Here is a 26,206-nt window from a genome sequence, read left to right on the forward strand (position 1 = left end):
AAACGTGAACCGGCACCGCGACCAAAATAGATCAGCGCCACACGCGTGCGCTCTCGTCCGCGCGTACGCAATAAGAACAGTGTCAGAAAGCGACCGCTCGGATCGTCTCTCATCTGTTACACAATGTTCGCGGATAGATCAAAGCTCGCCGACAACCCCTGGCAGGGCGAGGCCGGGTGCACTCGCGTTGCTTTGGATTGTGTGTTCGAGAGGCTGGCGCCGCGCGAGCTGCTGCGCTGCGGCGGCGTGTGTCGCGCGTGGCGGCGCGTGGCCCGTGCGGGCCCGCTGTGGCGCCGCGCGCTGCTTCCGCGCGCCGGGCCGCGCCTCCTGCGCGCAATCGCCGATACCGCGCGCGCTAACCGCGACACACTTGTCCCGCCCGATGCTCGACCTGATTGCACGAAGCGTAATCTATTCTTATTAAACCCGAAATTTGGAAAACGACCTAAACCCGAAATTTGGAGACGTCAAAAATGGCACTGAAAAGCTAAAAATAAAATAACATAATTATTATTGTTAGCGCTACATCGACGACCTAATTTTAAAGATTTTCTTGATATACTCTCCATAGTTCACAATCCAATTTAATTTATATGGGGCCACCTGTGAAGTGTGAAATAATATTATAATTTAGAACAAAAAAAATCTGATACCCCAATCATGTAAACTGACGCTTTCCCTGCTTCAATATTTTTGTTATTATATTACTATTTGGATAATAATGAATAATGAAAAAAAATCCATATCAATAGCGCGTATTCAAATTTATATTTCAGAATCATGGGCGTCATGGAACTGGGTCTACGAGGGTATGCTGTCAATGGCCCGGTGGGGACGCAGCGAGAGCCTTGCGCCCGCTGCCGGCGCCCCGCTCGTGCACATGGCCCTCAACTCCAGCGACACACGCCTCGCTGTTCTAGCCGAAGACGGACAACTATCGGTAGAAGTCATAAACTAAACAAATTATACACTTCCTTATCTTTCCTCGAGAATTGCTCTATCTATTAAAAATACTGCAACAGAATCCGTTGAGTAATTTTAAAGATCTGAGCATACATAGGGACAATGAACGGAAAGCAGCAAGCAACTTCGTTTTATAGTGTGTACCGATATAAGATAAGATTTAAATTTTTGTTTAGATTTGGGCGCGCAGTAGGGCGGGAGAGACGGGGCATTGGCGCGAGCACTGGAGTGGCTTGGCGAGCGCTGAGTGGCGCGAGGCGTGCAGCGTGCAGTGGGCCCCGCGCGCGCCGCGCCTGCTGGCCGCCGGCGCGATGCTGCTGGCTGACCGCTGGGAAGTTCTAGTGTTCGACGTCGGTACGAACTTGCACACTATTTTAGAATTAGAATTGGGCGCGAAGAAGCAGGGGAGCGGCGGGGCGAGCGCAGAGTGGCGCGAGTTTATTTAACAAACATAATAATATGTATATTATTCGCCGAATCCCTACAAATACAAAAGTCATGTCAATTTATATGTTACACCCTGAACCAGTCAATATCCTTATTATCTGATAAAATTAGTTAATAAGGATATTGACCGGCACCCTTAGTCAATAACCTTATTAACTGACTAGCTGTGCCCGCGACTTCGTCCGTGTGGAATAGTGACTGTATAGTAGCTTTACTACTTAACTTTTATTGAGTAAACACGTACTACCATAAATAATTAAAAGAACTGTTAGTAAAATTTATGACTAAACTGAGCTAAAAAATAAAAAAGAAATGCCTAGTTAATTTTTTACGTAAAATTTCTTTTAAATTATGTCATATTATTTTTTAGGCACCAGGGTCGAGGGGAGCAAATTTATTTACCTTCCTTTCTTGTTAAACTATGAATTTAAAATTTTCAAAATTTGTCGACTTTGACGGCCCCTCCTTTAAAAAAAATGTACTAGAGTGCCTTGGCAAGTGCCACTAAAAGTTGGCGCATTTAATCAGGATTGTAAAATAGTACAATATGTACTTGTTAGTTTCATACTAAAATAAATGAATGAAAAAATAAAAACGTCAAGTAACCCGATTTTTGCTAACCCATTTTATTCAGTTAAAATGTTTTTTATTCGCACAAACTCTTGGTAGGTTCTTAGTTTTACGGCAAAATGATGAGAGAGATGGATAGTGGACATGTTTGCCATGAGTGAGCGAAACAGATAGTGACGTCATTTTTACCAAAGTCAACAAGTATTGTACTATTTTACAATCCTGATTAAATGCGCCAACTTTTAATGGCACTTGCCAAGGCACTCTAGTACATTTTTTTTAAAGGAGGGGCCGTCAAAATCGACAAATTTTGAAAATTTTAAATTCATAGTTTAACAAATAGTCTTCAATTCAAGGAAACTTGGGGCAATTGTGTCATTATTTTTGACTGTGATTCTAGAAATTTTATTTAGGGTTACGGTTCCAAAGTTTAAATAAACAAAACTAATAAAAATTAACCACAATAACCGAAAAATAGTTACAGGTTGACAAAATTTATAGGTTTTTCTTAAATGCCCTTAATTTTCAAAATGCATGGGATAGATTTTTTTTCAGATTTTTCTCATGATGGTTACAATCAATCCTGTCGCCCCGTTTTGGCTTGACGATGAGTTTTAGGACACCCTGTATATTATCACGCTAAGACCAACATGAGCGGAGCCACGCAGGTGAAACCGCGCTAAACCCAGCTTGTATACAATATTACAGAAATACGTTAGTCTAACACGCTCGTCGCTTCGCTCCTCGCTACCTATTTAAATATTTACACCAGCCGCTGCTGCAACTCGCTCGCTTCGCTCGCTCGGCTCGTGCGGTAGTTCAAAATCAAAAGTTAACCTAAGATGCTCGTCGCTTCGCTCCTCGCTACCTATTTGAATATTTACGCCGGCCACTGCCGCGACTCGCTCGCTTCGCTCGTGCGGTAGTTCAAAAGACCAAGGGAGACGCCAAAAATTCGAGTTATAATATAGAGTTTTCAACTTATAAAGGATTTCGATTTAGGCGGATTTTGATTGGACATAAAGAGTTTGAGGTTTATTCTTATAAATTTTGAATTCACAAAATCATAATTAAACACCAATTATGCAAACACGTGTTTACGTGAGTCATAGATTTATTATCGTATACTCCTAAAATGTTTTCTAAGAAACAATACTGTACTTACATTGTCGGCAAGTTCTTAAAGGCGGTAACTTATTTTTGTTCGAACAATAGAGGTAATAAATTCCTAATGATCAAGTTATAAAGGTTGTAAAATAAAATAAAACGTTGCTATGTTCGACATACAGAGGGTAGAGACTAGAGATTTCAAGTAATGGAGGTTTTGGTTTTTGAAGGGAAGGGAACAAAACATTTTTTCGAGATTTGGAGGTTTTTAACTTATCGAGGTTCGACTTAACGGGGTTCTACCGTATATAAATATAATAGGTACAGTGAAATTAGTCTCGAGAAATTTTTGCATATGTAGTGGTGTGTATATTACTCAGATCTTAGAGCGCGTTTCCATTATATCGTTCTAGCCTATACAAAAATGTTTCGATATCCTAACATTACTATTTAATTTTATACTTATCCCTAGCAATACTCTGATTTATGTTTTAAAGAAAATGGTTTTGACTTTATAAAAAAAATAATATATCATTCAATTTTACGTCCTTGAGCCAATGACAAGGCGAATACCGTGAAACAATAAAATATCGTGTTCATAATAATTTGTTTCGTAATTAATATTTGACCATAATAATTACGAAACAAAACAAATAAATAAATCGTCACTTGATAGTGGAAAGTGGAAACACACACAAAACCAGAATAAACCAGTTTACGCTGTCCGCAGGTGCCTCTCCGGCGTCAGTCGCTTGGTACCGTTAGAACATAAAGCACACATTAATTCATTCGAAAATTATAATTATTACGTAGTTTAATTGTTAAATTTTGTATTTGTTGATTGTTGTTATTGTTTGTTATTGTTGTTATTGTTTGTTATTAAAGTGAAACTTTTATTACATCGTCTCAAACTTTTTGGTCTGTGTAGCGCATGTCGCGTGTATCGCGGCTGCCGAGTAGGTATACCTACTCGGCAGCCGACCGGCACGCGACATGCGCTACACAAAGCAGTGTTCGGAACCGTTCGAACAGTTTCACTTTTACCGTGGTTTACATTTTTGGCCGGAGAACACCTAATTCATACACGTCTTCACTGAAGTAAAAATCGGCACTGCTTGTAATGTTTGGAACTAATAAAATATTAATAATACTAATATTATACCGGGTGTCCCACTGTTGGTATACTAAGCTCAAAGGAGGTTATAGTTTTGCATACGCTGAGTACGTAAAAAATACTTAAAAAATTTCAAACGCATTTTTTTTCAAATAGATGAATTCTTAAAACTCTATGTGTACACCCCTATACTCGGATTTTTAATTAGATAAAGTAAACTGACGTTTTCTGTGTTGACAGTTTTTGATGAAATAAAAATAGAGTTGTCACAAAGTGAATGGTTCAAAATCGGGAATGAATGAAATTGAATCGATCGTCTAGTGAATATTTAGTGTGTAACAATATAACACCAAATAAACACAACAATGACAACAAACACAACGTAATTAGTTACAATTAACGAAAAAATTAAGAAAACAGTAACGTAAACATCGTAAAAATAAAAATAAAAAAAATGATTATAATTACATTATACTAGTAACTTATATCTTATATAGCTTTATATATTACAATTAGAAATAATGTTATTTTATAGTTTGAAATGATGAACTATTCACACTCATTGTTCATTCATCTGATTGAATGAGAACTGAATTCCTCACTATTACTTTAAATGTGGCAACATTATTTTACAAAGTGACATTAGCTGCTGTCAGTTTACTTTATCTAAGGGCGTATTCAGAAAGAAAGCTTGAAACTTATAAGCGCTTATCGGCGCTTATAAGCGCTGGTAACCCGCGCAGGAAAATATATGAACATGCGCTTATAAGCGCTGATAGGCGCCGACAAGTTTCAACAAGTTTCAACAAACTTGTCGGCGCCTATCAGCGCTTATAAGCGCATGTTCATATATTTTCCTGCGCGGGTTACCAGCGCTTATAAGCGCCGATAAGCGCTTATAAGCGCTTATAAGTTTCAAGCTTTCTTTCTGAATACGCCCTAATTAAAAATCCGAGTATAATAAGCAACCCGCCTAACTGCCACCCGCACGTGAGCTATCTTTTAAAATTATGTTTTCATAGACAAAATGCTCACATTAGCGAGGCGGTATATGCCGCCTGCACGAAGTTAGAGAAGAAAACATGGATTTTTAGGAAAACAGTAGCAAAAAAAATTTAACGTAATTTTTTTTAAAGTATTTTTTATGTGATCAGTGTATGCTAAACTACAAATCCCTTCGCGCTTAGTATACCGATAGTGGGACACCCTGTATACTTGAATAAAAACTAAAAATAAAATGTTGTTTTTTTTTATTTGCTGACCATACACTACTACAAACGCAAAAATTTCTCCAAGCTAATTTACCTTTATATGCGTAATTAATTTCTGACTGTTTCAATATTTGGTGGAAAAGAAATAGTGTGTAAATAAAATTTGTAAAATTAAATGTAATTAAATGAACTAATGAAGGAAAATAAATGAATAATAGTAAAAAAAAAGCATAAAATAAAATATTCTATATTAAAAATGTGTATCGATAAAAAATCCGTAAAAATAAAAATCCGTGTAAATTAAGAGGCAAATATAAAAAGTGAATAAATAAAGATCAATAAAATTAAACAATTGAGTAAAGTTATATATTTAAAGGCAATACAGGGAACTTCTCAACGTGTTATCTAAAAATGAAATTATACTTTTACTCAATTGTTTAATTTTATTTACACACTATTTTATTTTGCACCAAATCTCGAAACAGTCAGAAATGTCACGAGTACGGCGTAACGCAAAAATGTCACGCGTACGGCGTAACGCAAAAATGTTACAGTAAATTTTTGTCCACCCCCGATAAAGAAGTTTCACTTCAAAAATTAAAATCTATTCAAACCTATATTGACTGAATGTCTGCTCTTTAAATCAGTTAATAAGGTTATGGACTAAGGGCGTCGATTAATATCCTTTTTGAGTGATTTTATCAGATAAAATCAGTCAATAAGGATATTAACCGACGCCCTTAGTCAATAAGGGCTTAATAACCGTCAATAAGGATATTGAGTGGTTCAGGGTTTTGACTGTAGCATATACATAAATGTGAAGTCTTACATTAAATACTTTTCCTTAGACGATTTTCGTGGAAAAATAATATGTAGAGCCGCCTGCTCTGCGGGCACGTCCTGCTGCTGGATGGACGACGACAGCTTCTTGACGCTGCGCGTGCAGCTGCTCGGGCCGGGCCAGGCGTGCACCACAGTGTGGCTTAATGCCGCTGCGCAAGTATTTCTTATCATGTTATAATAACATTTTGACTACTTTTTTGTTATGATATTCTTCGACTGATATCACACGTTTTATTATTTCTCACAGGAGACGTACTCCGAACACGCTGGAGTTGTAATGCCTCTGCTACGAATTTATAATGAAGCTGCCGCGAATATCACGTGAGTAGTTTATGGTAATTTTTAGTATTAGAGGAACATATCGGCTTATTACAATGAGTCTTGAAATTATTTTTAGACATATTCTTATTGCAGATGCTCCTTTTAAACTTGACGAAAAATATGCGTCAGTAGAAGAAGAAAATATGGAAGAAGGCGAGTGCGAAGACAATATGCCTCAAGCTGCTTACTTTCGCTGCCTTCGTAAGGTGAGGATCAGTTTGGACCAATTAAAATATGATAATATCATAATAATAGACATGTCGACACTAAAATATAATAATCGATAAATGATCAATCATCATAATATTATAAATGATTGATTTAGTGTTTTTAAGGGAAAATGTGTATATTAAACAAATTACGTCGTTTGAGTGTATCCGCGCGAGCTTTATGAAAGAATTTCTTTTTATTTTCTTGTATGAAACATTAACAAAAACTTAGTTGGGCAGTCTTATTTATGTGGATTCACGCTGCAGTCACAGTATTACCATTATTTCCTACAGTAGTGCGACGAATGTACTTGTGCAGAGAAACGGAGGGGAACTGGCGGGGGTCGGGCGACGCGGGCCGCGTAAAGCAAACACGCTTAGTTTGCTTTACCTAGCGCGAAAGGATGACGCAGTCGTATTTTTTGTGTAATAATTTTATTATACATTACATATTCTATTATGGCGCGCACAAACTGTTCGGTTTACGGATGTAAATCTACATTGAAATCCCAGAAGGAAACAATATTTCAGAAAGATTGTATTAATTGTATCTGTTGAATTAAAATCAAAGCTATGTATATGCTGTCCTCATTATTTTCTAATCAGATTGTACATCCCAATGCGAATGCATTACTTAGTTAAATGTTATAATATACAATTAAGAACATCCAAAAATAAAGTGTCCACGTAAATAATATTTAGCAGTGCAATATCTGTAATTATATATTTATGAACAAATAATTACATCAGATTTAATAATCGCAATTATTTTGAATGTACATATGAATAAAGATTTCATCATAATATTAATAATCACAATTGTTTTATTTCCCATTTGTTGCAACCCTAGCGTATTTTCGTGTTGCAGCGTAATTACCTACGCTGGCGGCGGCATCGCGCGACATCAAAGGCGATTCCTTACTGTAGGAAATAATGGTAATACTGTGCTGCAGTACTGCACATCATGTCTTATAAACTTTTAGCTTTTTTAATTTAAAGATAAATAAACCACCACGTTTCATAAGCTTTGGAATGCATTTCTTTAACACGAATTAATTAAATAATTTGTTTATTTTCTTTGCGCTGCATAGAGACAATAATTACATGTTACCTAGGCATGACGTCAGTACGACGCCATGACATCTGCGAGCAGTTAGAAAAATAAGAAAAATTGCATTATCATTGCTAAAGTCAAATTTAGTAACGAAATAAAGTCATGCCTATAATTATTGTAAAGTATGTATTCTTCTTCGAGTTAATTATGTATTTAATTCATGTCCTCTAGATGGCATGCCTAACAAATGCAATAGTTGTCGTCTTTGTGTAGTATGAGTATCGACACAAACTAGACAACCATCTCTCATCATGAAAACCATGTTGGCAGGATGATCGCAGTCAGTCAGTGAGAATGCTGATAGCGGCGGGCGGGTGTCCGGGCGGGGTGCGCGGGCAGGCGCGGGCGCTGCACGGCTGGAGCGTGCCGGCGCAGCTACGCGTGCCGCCCATCCGCGTGCGCGAGGAGCTGCGCGAGCGCGTGCGGCTGCGGCGGGAGCGCGCCGACTCGCCGCCGCAGGACCTGCCCGAGTCCGCCGTGCGCGCGCTCTGCACGCCGCCCGCCGCCCTCTGCCCGCTCGCGGAGACCGTGTTGGGGATCGTCGCTCACCCCACGTAAACTACGATCGATTCAATTGTACAATAGGATAAATCAAATGGACAATGCGAACAAAGACCCACGACTTAGAAAGAAAGTAATCACTTTCTAGTGACAAATGACGCAGAAACATGCGCAAAAATGGTAGGAATAAACAAGACGCAATAGAAATAAAAAAATAATTTTGTCTGATTCAGAGGTGCCTGCGTGTGGGTGAGCAGCACGGCGGGGCTGACGTGCGTGTCGCTGCCGGCGCTGCGCCGCGTGCTGCACCTCCCCGTGCCGAACCGCGCCGCGCCGCTCTACCGCGTGCAACCCGCCGTTAGCGATGACTACATTGCAGCGTAAATATCATATTACTGTTCCTCGTATCATTGTTTAATTTTAAATTAAAATGTGCCTACACATTATTGTATTGATGTGAAAAATAGGCGCACATAAAATCAATTTCTGGAGTGGCGACGTATGCCGTGGTGGTAGATATACGTCAATAGTGTGTACGGTGTTTCATATCTGCCAGGCGTCCCTTGATGGCTCATATTGTTTTCAGGTAAATTAGCTTTTGCTTCCAAAAATTAAGGACTGTGATTATGAGGACTGTAAAATTATTATGAAACAGTGTGAATTCTATATGTATGTCCCATAATTCAAACAAATAAATATTTTTTTTGTTAATATAGGTACATGTTACACGTCTTGATCGATGATATACAATATACACTTGATATAGGCTGACTAACCTGGCGCGTTCACAGTACTCACTGTACGGGCTAGCCGTACATCCTGACTCAGCGCTTTACACGATCCTATTTCATTATGGTGACAAGAACATCTTCACCCAGTTGGTCTGCGCTCGCGGCTCGTGTAAAGCGCTCGGGGTGTACGCGCTATATCAATTAATCTCATTATCAATCAACTATCAAATATATCAATATCATATTATCATCATTAGTTTATAGCAACCAACAATAAAGTGATCAAAGGCAATAACTTGTTTTACATCATCAGTAGAAACTATCAAACTATCAATTTATCAACTAAAGGAGTGTATGGGATATCATATCATATCAATCAGCAGCCCATACATCTCTCTTTTTGGTTCTTCGAGCGAAAAATAAATATCATTTTAATCATCATAAGGACTATCTTTTTGGTCCTTCGCAGCCTTGGACCTCGCGTGTGGACATATTGTGTGTGTGATCAGTGTTGTGTTAGTGTTCACAAGTGAGGATTAGTATCAAGCAGTGAGTCTTTAAATTTTTTATCATGTCTAACGCCGAAGATTTGCTTCAAAATCAACAACAACTATCAAATACCATCGAAAACATTTATAGTAATTTTAAAAAGGATGGCGCGGAAAGGAAAACCTTCGATTACATAAAAAGAAGGTTGGATGTGCTAGATAGACACTGGCACGAATATCAAGAGAATCATAATGCTTTATGTAATATCGAGGTCATAAGATCTCATAGTTATTTTGAAAATAATGAGTTTGAGTTAGCGCAAGATAGATATAAATATATCAGGGGAGTAATTTCTAATTATAATCAAGGCAAAGAGGAAAGGCCTAAGACACCGTTATTACAACCTGCTAAACCTCTCGGTGTCCCAGGGACCTCTCAATCTCAGTCATCTTCTAAGGTACTAACTGATCAAATAATAAGTAGCAAAACTGACGAAATGATTCGTAGACAGATAAGTTATTTTAAGGCTTTTGATCATACAATATCAAATATCATTTTGGATGATGTTAACGAAAAGTGGGAATTCGATCATTTATTAAAATCAATACAGTCGCGCTGGTCTCTAATAGACTCTCTCCATTGGGAGTTGGACAGTGAGCTTGGGGGTAGAAACTCGGAATACGAGAATACCTTTTTATCATATGAACAAAAATATAACGATATCATCAAATCGCTTAACAAAAAATTATGGTCTATATCGCATAGGGAACAATCTACACCACATATAGAAATACCAGTATTTAGTGGTAATTATCATCAGTGGTGCTCTTTTAAAGATGTATTTAAAGAAACAATTCACGACAATCCATCATTATCATCGGCGCAAAAAATGCAATTCTTGAAAACAAAAGTTAGAGGAGAAGCTGAAAGGCTTATTCAGCATCTACCAATAACCTCGGATAATTATTTAATATGCTGGGATATACTTAATAATCGCTACAATAACAAATCATTAATTTTCCGTTCGCATATTGATATTTTATTGAATATACCTGTCGCTCAACAAACATCATTAAATCATATCAAACGGATACATGATACGACCATAGAAACTATCAACGCTATCAAAAACTTAGGTGTCGACGTAGGATCGTGGGATCCATTAATCGTACATTTAATCGCCCAGAAATTGGACTCCGAGACGCATAACGCATATATCAATACTTTAAAACAGCCTCGAGAATTAGCAACATTAAAAGAGTTTTTAACATTTCTGGAGAACAAATTTACATCATTAGAGTCATTAAAAAAGAAACCTGAGATCAAGAATTCATATCAACCATTTTATAAATTAAACAAAAATTTTATCAAGACATCGTTTCCCACAAGCAATAAATTTATTTCCCATTCCCATCAAAATCGCAAACAAGAAGACCCATCAGTTCCCATCAGTTCGCAGAAACATCATAAATGCGAACTTTGCAAAACCAACGAGCATTGTCTGTTTTACTGTAATAAGTTTTTGAATATGACACCGCCAACAAGACGCGGCACGGTTACAAGATTGGGTGTATGCGAAAGTTGCCTCTATTCACACAATGGTAAACCATGTTTTTCTGAAAAAAGATGTTTGAAATGCCATGGGAAGCATAATACTATCATACACGAGGCGTATGAGATTTCCATTCCTAGTTCTTCGAAAATAGCAAGCCAGGGTTATCAAAAACATGAGCCGCAACAGGTGCAGAGGAATGCTCACGTTTCGATGCAACGTGAAACACCTGAGATTCTTTTAGCGACAGCCATATTAAAAGTACAAGCAAACGACGGGTCATTTATCAAAATGCGGGCTTTAATTGATCAAGGTTCTCAAACCTCACTTATCACAGAACACGCTGCTCAAATTTTAGGACAACCTCGACAACAATGCCGTGGTGTAATATCAGGTGTCGGTATCAAGGAGAGCAATTGCAAGGGTGTCATATCAATCACATGTGCATCAATTAACAATCATTTTCAATTTGAAACGGAAGCATATTATATCATGAAAAACCTAGTGAATAACCTGCCTAATAGCACTTTTTCGAAGCCATTTTGGCCGTATATCAACAATATCAAATTAGCCGATCCCGACTTCAATATAAGTCGCCCGGTGGACTTGCTATTAGGGGCAGATATTTATTCATTAATTGTTATGGAAGGAATTTGTAAAGGTAATAATAATATGCCTATAGCACAAAACACACAGTTGGGTTGGATTTTGATAGGTAGCGTGAAAACTTTACAATGCAACGTCGTCATCAATAATTTGGAAGAAATTCAAAAATTTTGGGAAATCGAGGATATCATTGAGGAGTCGCAATTATCAACCGAAGATCAACAATGTATCAACTACTACAAAAATACAACAACAAGGCGGGAAGATGGCCGTTACGAGGTTCGTCTTCCAATGCATAACAATTATTCGGAAAAATTAGGAGAGTCAAAATTCAAGGCTGTAGCGCAATTTAAATCGTTAGAAAAGAGATTTATCAAAAACAATAACATTCATACACAATATAAATTATTTATGCAAGATTATCACTCAATGGGTCATATGATACCGGCCTCTAATACGTCTAAGCCAGAGTGTTTCAATACTCATCATTGCGTGCGTACAGATAGCGACATAAATTCGAAATTTCGAGTTGTGTTCAATGCATCATGCAAAACTTCTTCAGGATACAGTTTAAATGACCTTATGCAAAAAGGTCCGAATCTTCAACAACATTTACAGTCTTTAATCATTAAATGGAGACAATATCAATTTGCTTTTACTGCGGACATAGAAAAAATGTTTCGTCAAATTTGGCTACACCCGGAAGATCAGAAATTATTAAAAATAGTATGGCGGGACTCTACTTCGGAACCTATTCGTGAATATCAACTCACGACGGTTACTTATGGTACGAAAGCAGCTCCATTCCTAGCTATGATGACCTTAAAACAGCTGGCTAGTGATGAGAGAAATAATTACTTACATAGCTCCGCAATTGAAGTCTTGGAGAACTCATTTTATATGGATGACGTCATACACGGTTGTCATTCCATAGAGGAAGCTAAGATATTACAAAACGATTTAATTAAGTTATTGCAATCAAGTGGCTTTAACTTACGTAAGTGGAAATCAAATACTACGGAATTATCACAAAATATAAAAGAATCCAATATCAATTCTAGTGATTTTAGTTTTAAACAATCAGAAACAACAAAAACGCTAGGATTAGGCTGGAATCCCGAAGAAGATATTTTTACATTTCATTCGCAACTAGAACCCTTGAAATCATCAAAAATAACAAAAAGAATGCTTTTATCAGACATATCAAAATTATTCGACCCTATCGGATGGCTATCACCGTTATCAACAAAATTAAAAATTATTTTTCAACAAGTATGGGCGGCGCATATAGGATGGGATGATCAAATACCAGAAGAAATATATAAGGAATGGATCAAAGTTAGAAACGATATTAGCGTGATCAAAGATATAAAACTACCACGCTGGATTCACACCCGTAATTGCGATAGTATCGAGTTACATGGGTTCTGTGACTCGTCTATGAAAGCATATGCATGTGTTATATATTGCCGTGTAAATAAAGGTGAAGATTCACATATAACATTATTGGTTGGAAAAACGAGACTTGTGCCCACTAGCAAGGTCGTTACATTACCTAGATTAGAATTAAGTGGAGCATTACTTTTATCAAAATTAATGAATAAGGTTAAGGAATATTTTAAGCATCATGATATCAAAATGTATGGATGGGTTGACAGTACAGTAGTTTTAGGTTGGTTAAATGGAGATGCAGCTAGATGGAAAACGTTTGTGGCAAACAGAGTGCAGCAAATAACGAAGGTCATGCCTCCAGATTGCTGGCGGTATGTCAAATCAGAAGAAAATCCTGCTGACTGTGCAAGTCGAGGTTTATCAGCATCACAATTGAAGGATCATTCTTTGTGGTGGCAAGGCCCCAAGTGGCTATCAACATTTAGTGATCAAAATAATAAGGTCACAATATATTCAACAGATCAAGAGTTGAAAGTATCAAAACAAGTTACCGCTGCGGTAACAAATCATCATAATAATTCTATCATACTAGATATATTATCAAAACACAGCACATTCCGTAAGGCTGTGCGAATTGTTGCATGGATGTGTAGATTCACCAACAACAAAAATAAATATCAAAGTTATTTATCAGTGGAGGAATTGAAACGTGCAACATTGCTTATTATCAGAAATATTCAACAGTTATCATTTGAAAGGGAAATATCAGATTTAAGAAGTGGTAATAATATACATAGGAAAAGTAAATTGTGTGAATTAAATCCTTATATCGATCAACAACAAATCATCAGAGTAGGGGGAAGGCTGCGACATGCTTACCTTGACCCTGACATGAAAAATCCTATCATCATACCGAATAACAGTCGTCTCTCGAAATTATTAATTAATGAAGCACACCAATCTACTTATCATGGAGGTGCTAGGCTAACATCATCATATTTGAGGCAGAAATATTGGATTATGGGTGGTTATAGGGCTGTTAAAAAGATAGTACGACAATGTATCAAATGTAGGAGGCATAATCCCACCAAGCATCATCAAATTATGGGAGATTTACCAGCTGCTAGAGTAAACCCATCAAGACCCTTCTACAACGTGGGAGTCGACTATACAGGTCATGTATTTATCAAATCAAACGCTGGAAGAGGTATCAAGACAACAAAAGGTTACATTGCAGTATTTACTTGTATGGCCACCAAGGCTGTACACCTGGAACTGGTATCAGATTTATCAAGTGCAAGTTTTATATCAGCCCTGCGTAGAATGTCAGCTCGCAGGGGTAAGCCTGGTCACATCTACAGTGATAACGGCACTAATTTCATAGGAGCAAATAAAATATTACAGCAAGAATACGATGAAATACTCAAAATATTTAACACACAATTTCAATCAGAGGTGGCGGATATGGGCATAACATGGCATTTTAATGCCCCATCTTGGCCTTCAGCGAGCGGTCTTAGTGAAGCAGCCGTCAAAAGTCTCAAATTTCACCTTAAGAGGGTGGTTGGCGAGCAACGATTAACATACGAAGAATATAGTACAATACTAGCTCAGCTGGAGGCTTGCTTAAATTCAAGGCCACTCAGTGCTTTAACAGAAGACTCCGAGGAGCTCGATTATTTGACACCATCACATTTTCTAGCCAGCGGTCCAGTATTATCAATATATGAAACAGAGAGAGATCTACGAACAAGATTACATTTAGCACAAAAAATATTTCAAGACATATGGAAGAGGTGGCAACATGAATATTTAACAAATTTATCAACGAGAAGCAAGTGGAGACAATCAAAAGATAATATCAAATTAAATGACATTGTAATCATTCACGACAGCAATCTTCCCGCAGGAAAATGGCCTTTAGGGCGAGTGGTGGAGTTGCATCCTGGTAGTGATGGCTACGTGCGTGTGGTCACATTAAAAACTAAAAATGGATATATCAAAAGACCTATCATAAAGTTATCAATTTTACCCGTCAATCAAGAAGAAACAGTATCAAACAATCATACAACCACGAGAAGGAGAAATCAAAAATACAATTTTGCAACCGTCGCAACAACAATTCTTCTATTTTTTATGACATTATTTACAAACACAATCGCCTCATATAATATCACTCCGCTACAAAATAATACAAGTTTATTTTTCGACGACATTGCAAAAATGCATTTAATAACAGATGACTGGAGACTCATTGTTTACTACGACATGAACCCGTATTGGCATGGCGACATGGCGTCTCGCAAGTATTTAGAATACTTAGAAACCATCTGTGTTAAGATAAAACAACATTCACAGTGCGAAGGTATCATGTATCAATTAAATCACGAGTACTCCGAGCTACAACATTACAATAGATTGTTGCTAGATCAGCGTCTGGACGGGCACGCGCGCAGACGGCGCGGCCTTATCAACGGTGTAGGTTACGTCGCTAATCAGTTGTTTGGAATACTCGATAGTAACTTTGCCGAACAGTACGAGAAAGATATCGAATTAATTAAAGTAAATCAGCGGCACATGGCTAGTTTATGGAAAAATCAAACTTCCGTTGTAGAAGCGGAATTTAATCTTATCAAAAGAATTGAATCAGTTATGCAAAATCATCATAAAAGCGTTACCAAAAAGTTAAATGAAATCGACATTGCAATGGGCGTATTGCAGTCGGAGATGCAAAACAACACCTATATCAGTGAATTTACTATGACAGCGATAATCGTTAATAATATTTTAATTAAACTTAAAAGCATTCAAGGTTATCTATTAGAAACTATCACAGATATATTTAAGGGCTTGGTCTAGTAGTGCAAACAAATGAATCCTGTCATCCTATATGTAAATAATACAAATGTACTAAGGGAAAGTTGCTCCACTTAATTTTTAAAAATTAAATCATTCGTATAATTTAATATTCGTAATAAGTACCAAAAATGACAATTTGAAACAATTTTCGTGAAAATTACACCGGGTGATTTTTTTTATCAGTACACAAAATTTGCGAATACTTTCTATTGATATCTTCAACTTCATGTTTATATAACTGATCAACTTTTACAAAGAAATTTGGACGAAATATAAAAAAAATAAGCTTTCCATACAAAATGCATAACTCTATACATTTTTTTCGACCTAAGTTTCTTAGTGAAAGTTGTTCAGTTTAACTAATAAAACGGATAAACAAATTTTGTATTTAATAAAAAAAATGTAATGTTTGTGTTAAAAAATTATAAAATAGAAAAATACGCAAATGAAAACAAAAGATATTTATTTATGACTAGCTTCCGCCCGCGACTCCGTCCGCGCGGATGTCAGTCTTCGCGTCTTCTACAGATTTATTATATTATGTATAATATATAGATTTATATTGATAAACCTAATAAATCTTTTGCTAGCATTCTGATGCTTTATCGGTTGCACTGGATTTATCTCTTTTTTTTCAATCGCTTGAATGATATAGGATGGGTCCTTGATGGGCATCGAATGCTGAAGTCTCGAATCAATCAATTCTGACAGTAGGCAGTTTATGTAAAATCCAATAATGGTCCATCATTTTATTTTGCCTAAACGTTACATACTTTTTTATATATTCTATTTTATATATTCTATTTTTAACGAATGATTCACTCCAGTCCAAACAGCAAATAAGCAGACTTCTGCTTCTGCAACGTTTAGTTGTCCCTGAATTTGGAAAAAATAGTCATGATTCTTATCTATGACAAAAGTGTTATTTTTTGCATTGTATTTCAAATATTAAATTTTTTTTTAACCGCATCTTCCGCATTCATGTCTTTTGCCGGAATTAGACATTTAACTTCTACTAGTCCCATTTTCCCTTTTGGGAGTGTATAAAGTAAATTTTTTAGATATTTCTCGTTATACTTTTAAAAAGTTATTATTGACGACGTGGTTGGCGCAGTGGTAAAGTAACTGTCTACTGAGCCGACGGTCCCGGGTTCGATCCCCGGTCAGGGCAAATATTTGTGTGATGAACTCAATTATTTGTTCTTGGGTCTGGGTGTTATTATCTATATATGTATTTATTAAATTAAATATTATATTTATCGTCGCCTAGTACCCACAACACAAGCCTTAATTGAGCTTACTGTGGGACTAGGTCGATTTGTGTAATAATGTCCTATAATATTTATTATATTATTTATTATTGTCATTTTGCTCATTAGGTAAAGTAATTTCGATATCAGTTTTAAGTTTTTTGATACCTGTAATAATAACGTCATAATCGCCTGCACATACTTATCGATTACACCCTGTATACAATCCACCATCCACATTCATAATGTTTTCCTGTCCTCCTCTCCTTTACGCTGTTCACCGATACATTTTAAATGAGTAAATCTGCTACCACTGAAGGATGTTTCATTGTGATCAGCAAATTTTCACCACTGTTGTCGATTATTTGTTTTTCATTTTTAATCAGCAATTGGGAATCATCAGTTTTGTTTTTTGCAGATTGGTGATGTACCCTAACAATACGTCGAAAAGGGAAAGCATCAACGAATTATCGTTTTCGTCCTCTTTTTTTATTCTTCACGTCTCTGTTACTTCTGTTTGTTTAGTTCTCAACCCCACTGAATTTTGATGATGTGATGATAATCCATTCGTTTTAATATTGGTACTTAGAGTTTTTTGGTAGTTTTGTAGTTAGACTAAACTAGAAATGGTGGACTAAATTTGTCAGCGCGTCTGTAAGATCAGAATATAAAACCAACATCCTGTATTTAAGTTACAAAATTAATAATCAAACAACATGCCGCTACGTTGAAAATGACTAGAAGAAAAAATTAAAATACCTCGGATCAATTTTGGAGTAAACAAATCATTTTCCCCGTATGGGGATTTCCCCGGATGAACTTGGGAAGTTCAAGTTCTCAATACAAGTTTATATTATATTTCGTATTTCTCAAACGAAAAATAAACATTTTTGGAACTTCAAAAAAATTATATTATAAGAAAATTTATGAGCTTACTTTAGTTTTAAAGAAATATACATCCCTTTACTGACACCCCGTAAAATAAAGAAATTGTTGCCAATCACCTTTGCAATCTATTTGGTTTCATTAACTTTATGTTCGAAGATAATTTTTTTTCTAGTAATTACACGCGTATTTTTTTCGTTTATTTTCCATATCGAAATCAAATGTTTAAAAATACGAATATTTGCACAAAACTAAGATAAAAATAATCAATTAACAAAAATATTAAATTTAATGAAGTAGAGCAACTTTCACTTCGGTATGAAGGAAAATCGAGCGTAGAGCACACGTCAGAACGCTCCGGCCCAAGGAGCGCGACTAAAGAAATTCGCTAGGATTTTTACTTATTATTTTAAATATTTTTTTAATATTTAAAGAGTTATCAAAATTCAAAAAAAATTTTTTTAAAGGATTAATACTCATTGGTCTTCAACCAACTCGAATAAATTAATGGAAAAAATAACTTTTAGCAGTATTTATCAATCGATTTTGTAAGGCAAAAAATGGGAAATTTAATGAATTTATAACGCTCTAATTAAGAAAATCATAAGTTTTTCGGCAATTGTATTCAGCAGTTTTTAATAACGACTATATAAGGATAATAATGCGCTGATCAGATTATGTAAATTGTAATCGGTTGCAACGTAGTGAGTGCACAAACTTAGCTCGAAATGATTTTGGGGGAAAGAGACTTATCTTGAAGGCCTGATTAAGGTAACATAAAGTAACTTTATAAATGTGAAAAAATTCACGCGCATTGCGTATATAACACTAATTGATAAACAAGAAAAAAAAATTCAGTTTATCATTTCATTAGCCGGGAAAAAATTGTCAAATAACTTGTTGAAAACGCAATTTTGCTAGACTGCAGCCTTAATGGAAAATATAACATTCACTTTTTAACCCCCAAGCAACTGCAGGAAGAGTTGAACATAATATCATCCCAATTATCAAAAGATTTATCACTACCCACTGACCCCACGAATCCATCAAGTATTTATAAATTGCTAAAGATCAAAGCTAGATTATCAAAAAAGTTTCTCATATTCGAAATATCAATACCTCTAGTCACTAGAGATACATATGATTTGCTCAAGGTCATTGCTATTCCAAAACAATTTGAAAAAAATATGATCAGTATAGTACCTATTAGCGAATACCTGGCGCTAAATATAAAGAAAGACTCATTCATAATGCTATCAGAGATCGAATTACATGTTTGTGAGAATCAAAACATAGAGACAATGTTGTGTCGCATTAACAAGCCTATTTATCATTTTAATAGCGAAAAAGACTTATGTGAGAAAGCAGAAAACTCCAACAGCTGTCTAACTGTTATGAATAAATGCAAGAATATTTTAGTTTCAATCAACAAGCCCAATAAATACTTTTATTTTTGCTGCAACAATTGCCAGTACAAGATATTATGTGAACAAAAACTTATGGCCATCCAATTAAATAACACCGGAATCATATCAATTGATCAAAATTGTTTGATAAAATCATCGGAATTTTATATTCAAACTTATAGAAAGAAGAACAATATATTGCAAATAACACCTGATATGAACACATCATGGTTATCACCTATCAATAATTTAGTAAATTTATCATTAACGGACCTGCCAGCCGATGAGAGTACAAATAATATCACATCAAATATTATCAAGATGGAAGAGCAAATTAACAACATCAAAAAGATTGATCCAGTCATCGATGGTATATCTTATCACGATATACATCATTATGCGATGATTTATCTCGCCATGGTCACCATACTGGTTATCGGTGGCATCTTATTCTGGCGGGCAAGGCGGCGAGCACGGGGCTCACCGTCTCAACAACAGCAGCAGGGGTCTCCCGCGCGAGCCAGAGGCTCGCCTCTCCAGCGGCCGCTGGGGCCGGTGGCGCGAGCTAAGGGCTCGCCATTGCAGCAACAAGTGTTAGTGAAAAGTGATAGTGAAAGTGCAAAAAGCAAAAAGTGTGATCGGTCCACTTCCCCAAACAACACTCTATCAATGTTCAATGTATAATCTCCCCCTGTGTTTAGCATTTAAGATCATATATTGTAATATCATCATCATTAGATATAAGTTCTTATTGTTTATCACCTTGTTTAGTTTTAGATCATTATCATATCATCAATATCATCTTTTTGGCCTGGGAGCATGTACGGGCTAGCCGTACATCCTGACTCAGCGCTTTACACGATCCTATTTCATTATGGTGACAAGAACATCTTCACCCAGTTGGTCTGCGCTCGCGGCTCGTGTAAAGCGCTCGGGGTGTACGCGCTATATCAATTAATCTCATTATCAATCAACTATCAAATATATCAATATCATATTATCATCATTAGTTTATAGCAATCAACAATAAAGTGATCAAAGGCAATAACTTGTTTTACATCATCAGTAGAAACTATCAAACTATCAATTTATCAGCTAAAGGAGTGTATGGGATATCATACCATATCAATCAGCAGCCCATACACTCACACTTGCAATTTCATTATACAGTAAGTTCAAAAATAAATGATTTTGATTCAAATTGTCCGTATTTAAGCAAAAAGGAACCACCCAGCAAAAACGCACTTCTGAGATATTAAAGGATTTACAAAAACATTTGCAGCTCTGTCAGATGAAGTAAAATTAAAATTTATTTTATTTAAATTCATTGATAAATTACTTATTTAAGTATGTGTATATAAATTTGCTCTGAATATTCTTAAACTTTCTAGATAATTAAGAAAATGTGCATGTGGTTCCTTTTAACATTTATCAATTGATAGGTTTTCTCTTATACAAAAAGGAACCACATCCCAGGGATTTAATGATATAAATGAAACTATGTATTTATAATATCGTAATTAAAGCTTTTATTAATAAAATATATAAAATAATACTTATATAGGACGTTTACTCGACGTTATCATCAAATTGGATTTCGAAATCCACCGTGTCTAGTCCATCTATGTGGTCTTCTTTTGCATCATCACTAATGAGACCGTTATAAAAACTGTGCATCTTGTGGAATGAGTTGTAATATGGACTGAATATCGCTAGAAGGTGAAGAAAGCTTCTCCAGAGGCAGCGACGTATAAGGTTCTTCGTTATCTTCTGTAATAAAAAGAAAAAAAGCTTTAAATCAAAACAATAAAGCCGCGTGGCTTTTATACGTAGGTATATGGCGACAGCAAAATATTATTAGTTCTTATAAAGCCGTGTCCCTACTAGACGACTAAGTATGTTGTATGTACATGCGCCATGTACAAAAAACTGGCTAAGTGCGAGTCGGACTCGCGCAACGAAGAGTTCCGTACCATTATCTATAAAAACGGCAAAAAAATCACGGCTTATTGTATGGGAGCTTCTTAAATATTTATTAAGCTATTGCATAGCTTCTATCGCGGGCCTTGAGCGCGGGGACTGAATCGAGAAATTTCGTAACGAAAAAACCTCACTCCGACGGGCTCGGAGGTGTGGCTTGAAGGCATGCTATGCAATAGCTTTACCGCGGCAGTCCCCGAGTGCCACACGTCTTTTTTTATTCTGTTTTTTAGTATTTGTTGTTACAGCGGCATCAGAAATACATCTAAACGTATTTTACCAAAATAGTAGGTAGGTACCTAGATCATCGACAGTTATTTTTAAAACAGGGTTTAGACTTTAGTAGTTTCATCTCACAATGACAGATGAATCGTAACAAAATGATCTCTTAATTCTACTCGCCGCGCCTTCGTGAACAACGACATTGTCGTTAAAATACGTAAATCCACAGAGGATTCCTCTTGTACTTACTTAATGAACTATCTTCTTAAAATCACACCACAATCGGGAATGAATCAAAAGTGGATAAAGCGTACCTGCATCTCAGATTCAATAAGTACTTAAATGCATTAAATAAAACTACTTACCCGTTGTATCTTCATTATTATCTTCGGTGTTCGTCTCCAATGCTTTTCTTACCCATTGCTTGCTTATTTATTTATTACTAAACATTTTCACATTTAATTTTAAAGGTAATTAACAAAAACAATAGAACTTACTTCGCGGAGGAAAAAAACACCGTCACGTATTCGAACTACTTCGCTGAATGTCACCTATATTGACAGATGTTCGACGTTTTACTTTAAAAATTGGAGTTTTGCACTTTGAGCTATTTAAGTAATGAAATACGTTGTTTAAAGATGAGAAGCATTGTAACAAGTCAAGGCATTTGGTTCCATATAGCGATGATGGGTTTCAGAATGTTTTACAATATTTATTTATGCATAATAGAACCAAATGCTTGTGGTTTTATTTTGCAATAAAAAATTACAATTAAATTATGTATTTATTTTACGCATAACCATACCACAGAAACCTGGTTCCATTTTGTGTATTAAAAATAATTGTTATTAATAGAAATATGTGTAATGTATAATGGTACCAAGTAGGTGTGGATCTGTTTTGTATAAAATGACATGATAGTAATATCGTTTATTTGTTTGAACAAAGCAGTCCCGTGGTGCTGTGGTTCGGTTTTGCTTAATATGGTATTATTCGTTGTTGCTGGTGGTTCCTTTCTGCTTTTAGTATACCTTGTTTCCAACGTAAAAATCATGTGGTTCTTGTTTGTATAAGAATTTAGACCACTTTTGAATGAGTATTCTTCAATAAAAGCAAAAAACGAAATTTGTCGAGTGGTTCCATTTTGCATAAATACGGACAATTCGACTCTAGTATAAGTGTAGACTTGAATTGTAAACTGGGTGCGTTGAAGATAAATATATGTTACCGGAAATGTATGAAATCAAGGAATTGTATACAATTCCTAGGAAATGTGTACAATTCCGATACCATTTAGGAAATGTATAAAATATTGTTTAAAAAACTATTTAATGCATGTGTTACCGGAAATGTATGTAATCCGTCATTGTATACAATTCCTAGGAAATGTATGTAATTCCTAAAATCGCACGGAAATGTGTGAAATAAATTATATTATACACATTTCCTAGGAAATCTATACATTTCCTAAATAGCTATCAGAAATGTAAAACATTCAAGATATTGATATGTCGCAGAAAAATTGTATATAATCTGGCCGTTTACAAACGGTCGGCATTTTGTAGTAACTATGCCGATAATTCGTAATCAGAAATTTTTGGTTTGGATAAGGGGGTGGGTTAGGTTAGGTTCGTGTTTTAAAAACTACACAGAAATAGGAGCCCCACGAAGTGGGGCTCCGTCGGCTCGCGACCGTCTTTTTGTAGAATTTTGGAAAAAGACGAATTTTCGGCATATTAAAACAGCTAGCCGTAATGTAATACGGCGGATTGAATATACGCGGGGACAGCGGGACGAGGGGACTGATTACTTGCCAAATGAAAATTTGATTTTAAAAGAATAAATATAAGTTGATTTTGTGATATTTACGTTAAAAGTTAGATAGTTGATTTTTAAAATGTTAATTAGTAAGATAATAATATGAACATAATATTATTACAATTTTACGGTATGACTGTTACCCGATTGTATCAATAAGAGCTATAATAAAAAAAAATAACAACGTGTTCTATTACAGAAAGCATTTACTTTACACATTTCCTAATACGATATTGGAATTGTATATAATTATATACAATTCCAATATCGTATTTTTATATTATAAATATATTAAATACTGTATTTCGTATATTATAAATATCTTAAATACTGCAAAGGAAATTGTTAAAACTTTTAAAACATTAAACTTAAAAAAAACATGTGATCTCTGGGGAATGTCTGTAAATTTAGTAAATAATATTATAGAAAACATTGCCAACCATTTAGCGTTTATATTTAATCAATGTTGTGACTGTGGTATATTCCCTGATTTATTAAAGTTTAGTAAAGTTATTCCTTTATTTAAAAGTGGTGACCAAGAAGACTGTAATAACTATAGGCCAATTTCTATTTTACCAACTTTGAGCAAAGTCTTCGAGAAATTAATTTTAAACCAATTATGTAGTCATTTTGTATCAAATGGTTTACTGCACGCCAAACAGTTTGGTTTCACAAAGGGGCGCTCTACCTCTGATGCGGGAATAGCTCTTTTGTCACATATATATAAAGCATGGGAAAATTCAAAGAATGCTTTAGGGATATTCTGCGACCTTTCTAAGGCTTTTGACTGTGTAGAACATTCCACTCTATTACGGAAACTAAATTTTTATGGTATTAAAGGTTTAGCTCAGGACCTCATAGCTTCATATCTTCAGAACAGGGTACAAACCGTTGTCGTTAATGGAGAGAAATCTCGCGGTGCGCCGATTAACATAGGTGTTCCGCAGGGATCTATCTTAGGACCGTTTTTGTTCTTAGTGTATATTAATGACCTACCTTATTATTTGCAGGATATGTGTGAAATAGTACTGTTTGCAGATGATACCTCATTAATATTTAATGTGGATAGACATGACACAAATGTTGACGAAGTAAACTCTGCTCTTTTACGCATATCCAATTGGTTCAATGCTAATAAATTATTAAATGCAAAAAAAAAACAAATTGTGTAGAATTTATCCTTCCAAATGTAAAAAAGGTGAAAGGGGATATTATTTTAAACGGGGAGGTATTATACCCTGTGGATTCCACTGTTTTTCTTGGTTTGACCCTAAATGAGAAGCTACAATGGGGGGCCCATGTTGCTACCACCGCTGCTAAGCTTAGTTCAGCTGCATATGCAGTTCGAAGAATAAGGCATCTCACCGATGAAGACACGGCTAGATTGGTTTATTTTAGCTACTTTCATAGCATTATGTCCTATGGAATTCTGCTATGGGGCAGGGCTGCAGATATAGAAACTATATTTATATTACAGAAAAGAGCCATACGCTCTATATATAATTTACGTGCTAGGGACTCACTAAGAGATCTCTTTAAGAATACTGGTATCCTCACTGTACCATCACAGTATATATTTAATAACATTTTATATGTACACAAAAACGCAGACTTACACACAAGAGTAGGAGATAGACACTGTTATGACACAAGGAACAGAAATAAAATTGAAATGCCATTTTATCGTCTAGCTAAAGTTAAAAATTCATTTATGGGCCAAGGTATACTTTTTTACAACAGAATTCCTCATAGTATCAAAGAGTTTAGTAGTGCTAAATTTAAAAATTATGTAAAAAACGTATTAGTTCAGAGAGCCTATTACAGCATTAAGGAATATATGGAAGATAAAAACCCATGGAGGGTTATCGCGTAAAAACCACAGGACAGTTCTCTGGCATATTATGATAATATACAGTTACATATTTTATAAAATTAAATTGTAATACTGATATGATTTAAAAGAGCAACTATGGAGTTTCTTGCCGGTTCTTCTCCATAGATACTGCTTTCCGAATCGGTGGTAAATGTAAAAAATATGTATTGACGTTTCAAAAGTGCTTCTCCGAGAAGTCTAATTGAATAAATAAATGTTTGAGTTTGAGTTTAAATGTTTTACATTTCCGATAGCTATTTAGGAAATGTATAGATTTCCTAGGAAATGTGTATAAAATAATTTATTTCACACATTTCCGTGCTATTTTAGGAATTATATACATTTCCTAGGAATTGTATACAATGACGGATTACATACATTTCCGGTAACATATATACTTACAAATCTAATTATGATAGCTCTCATAATTTAACTGTAAAATTATAATTTAAAAGTAAATCAATAATTGATTATCTTAACTATTTATTCTGATAATAATCAATTGGATAAAAGTAAAATATATCGAACTAAACATCGAACAAGAATAATTGTGGTGCGGCTAAAATTTATTATCTTCTAGGTTTAACGTGTATCTTTTCGTATGGGAATAATAACAAATGAAATGAGTAATTGTTAGCTAAATTGAACGTAGGCCCTTGGGTGACGGCAGCGATGAGGTGTGCGTGTGGACGGCGCGCGCGGCGCAGCGCGTGGCGCGCGGGCTGCAGCACGGCCGCGCCGGC

The 26,206-nt window shown here is 35.7% G+C and overlaps 1 protein-coding gene across 1 annotated transcript; it reads left to right on the forward strand.

Moving 5' to 3' along the window:
* Nucleotides 1-123: 123 nt before the first annotated feature.
* Nucleotides 124-26,206, forward strand: LOC149910806 (uncharacterized; the record flags this gene model as incomplete). Its single annotated transcript, XM_090109756.1, has 9 exons — nt 124-406; nt 777-940; nt 1,140-1,317; nt 6,261-6,412; nt 6,503-6,576; nt 6,653-6,782; nt 8,170-8,453; nt 8,634-8,780; nt 26,116-26,206. Coding segments are annotated over exons 1-9 (1,503 nt in total), but the record flags the coding sequence as incomplete, so codon positions are not given.

The sequence above is a fragment of the Colias eurytheme genome, chromosome 2, assembly GCF_061535395.1.
Source record: "Colias eurytheme isolate Ceu_HAF_F1 chromosome 2, ilColEury1 Martin Lab GWU primary, whole genome shotgun sequence".
Lineage (NCBI taxonomy): Eukaryota > Metazoa > Arthropoda > Insecta > Lepidoptera > Pieridae > Colias > Colias eurytheme.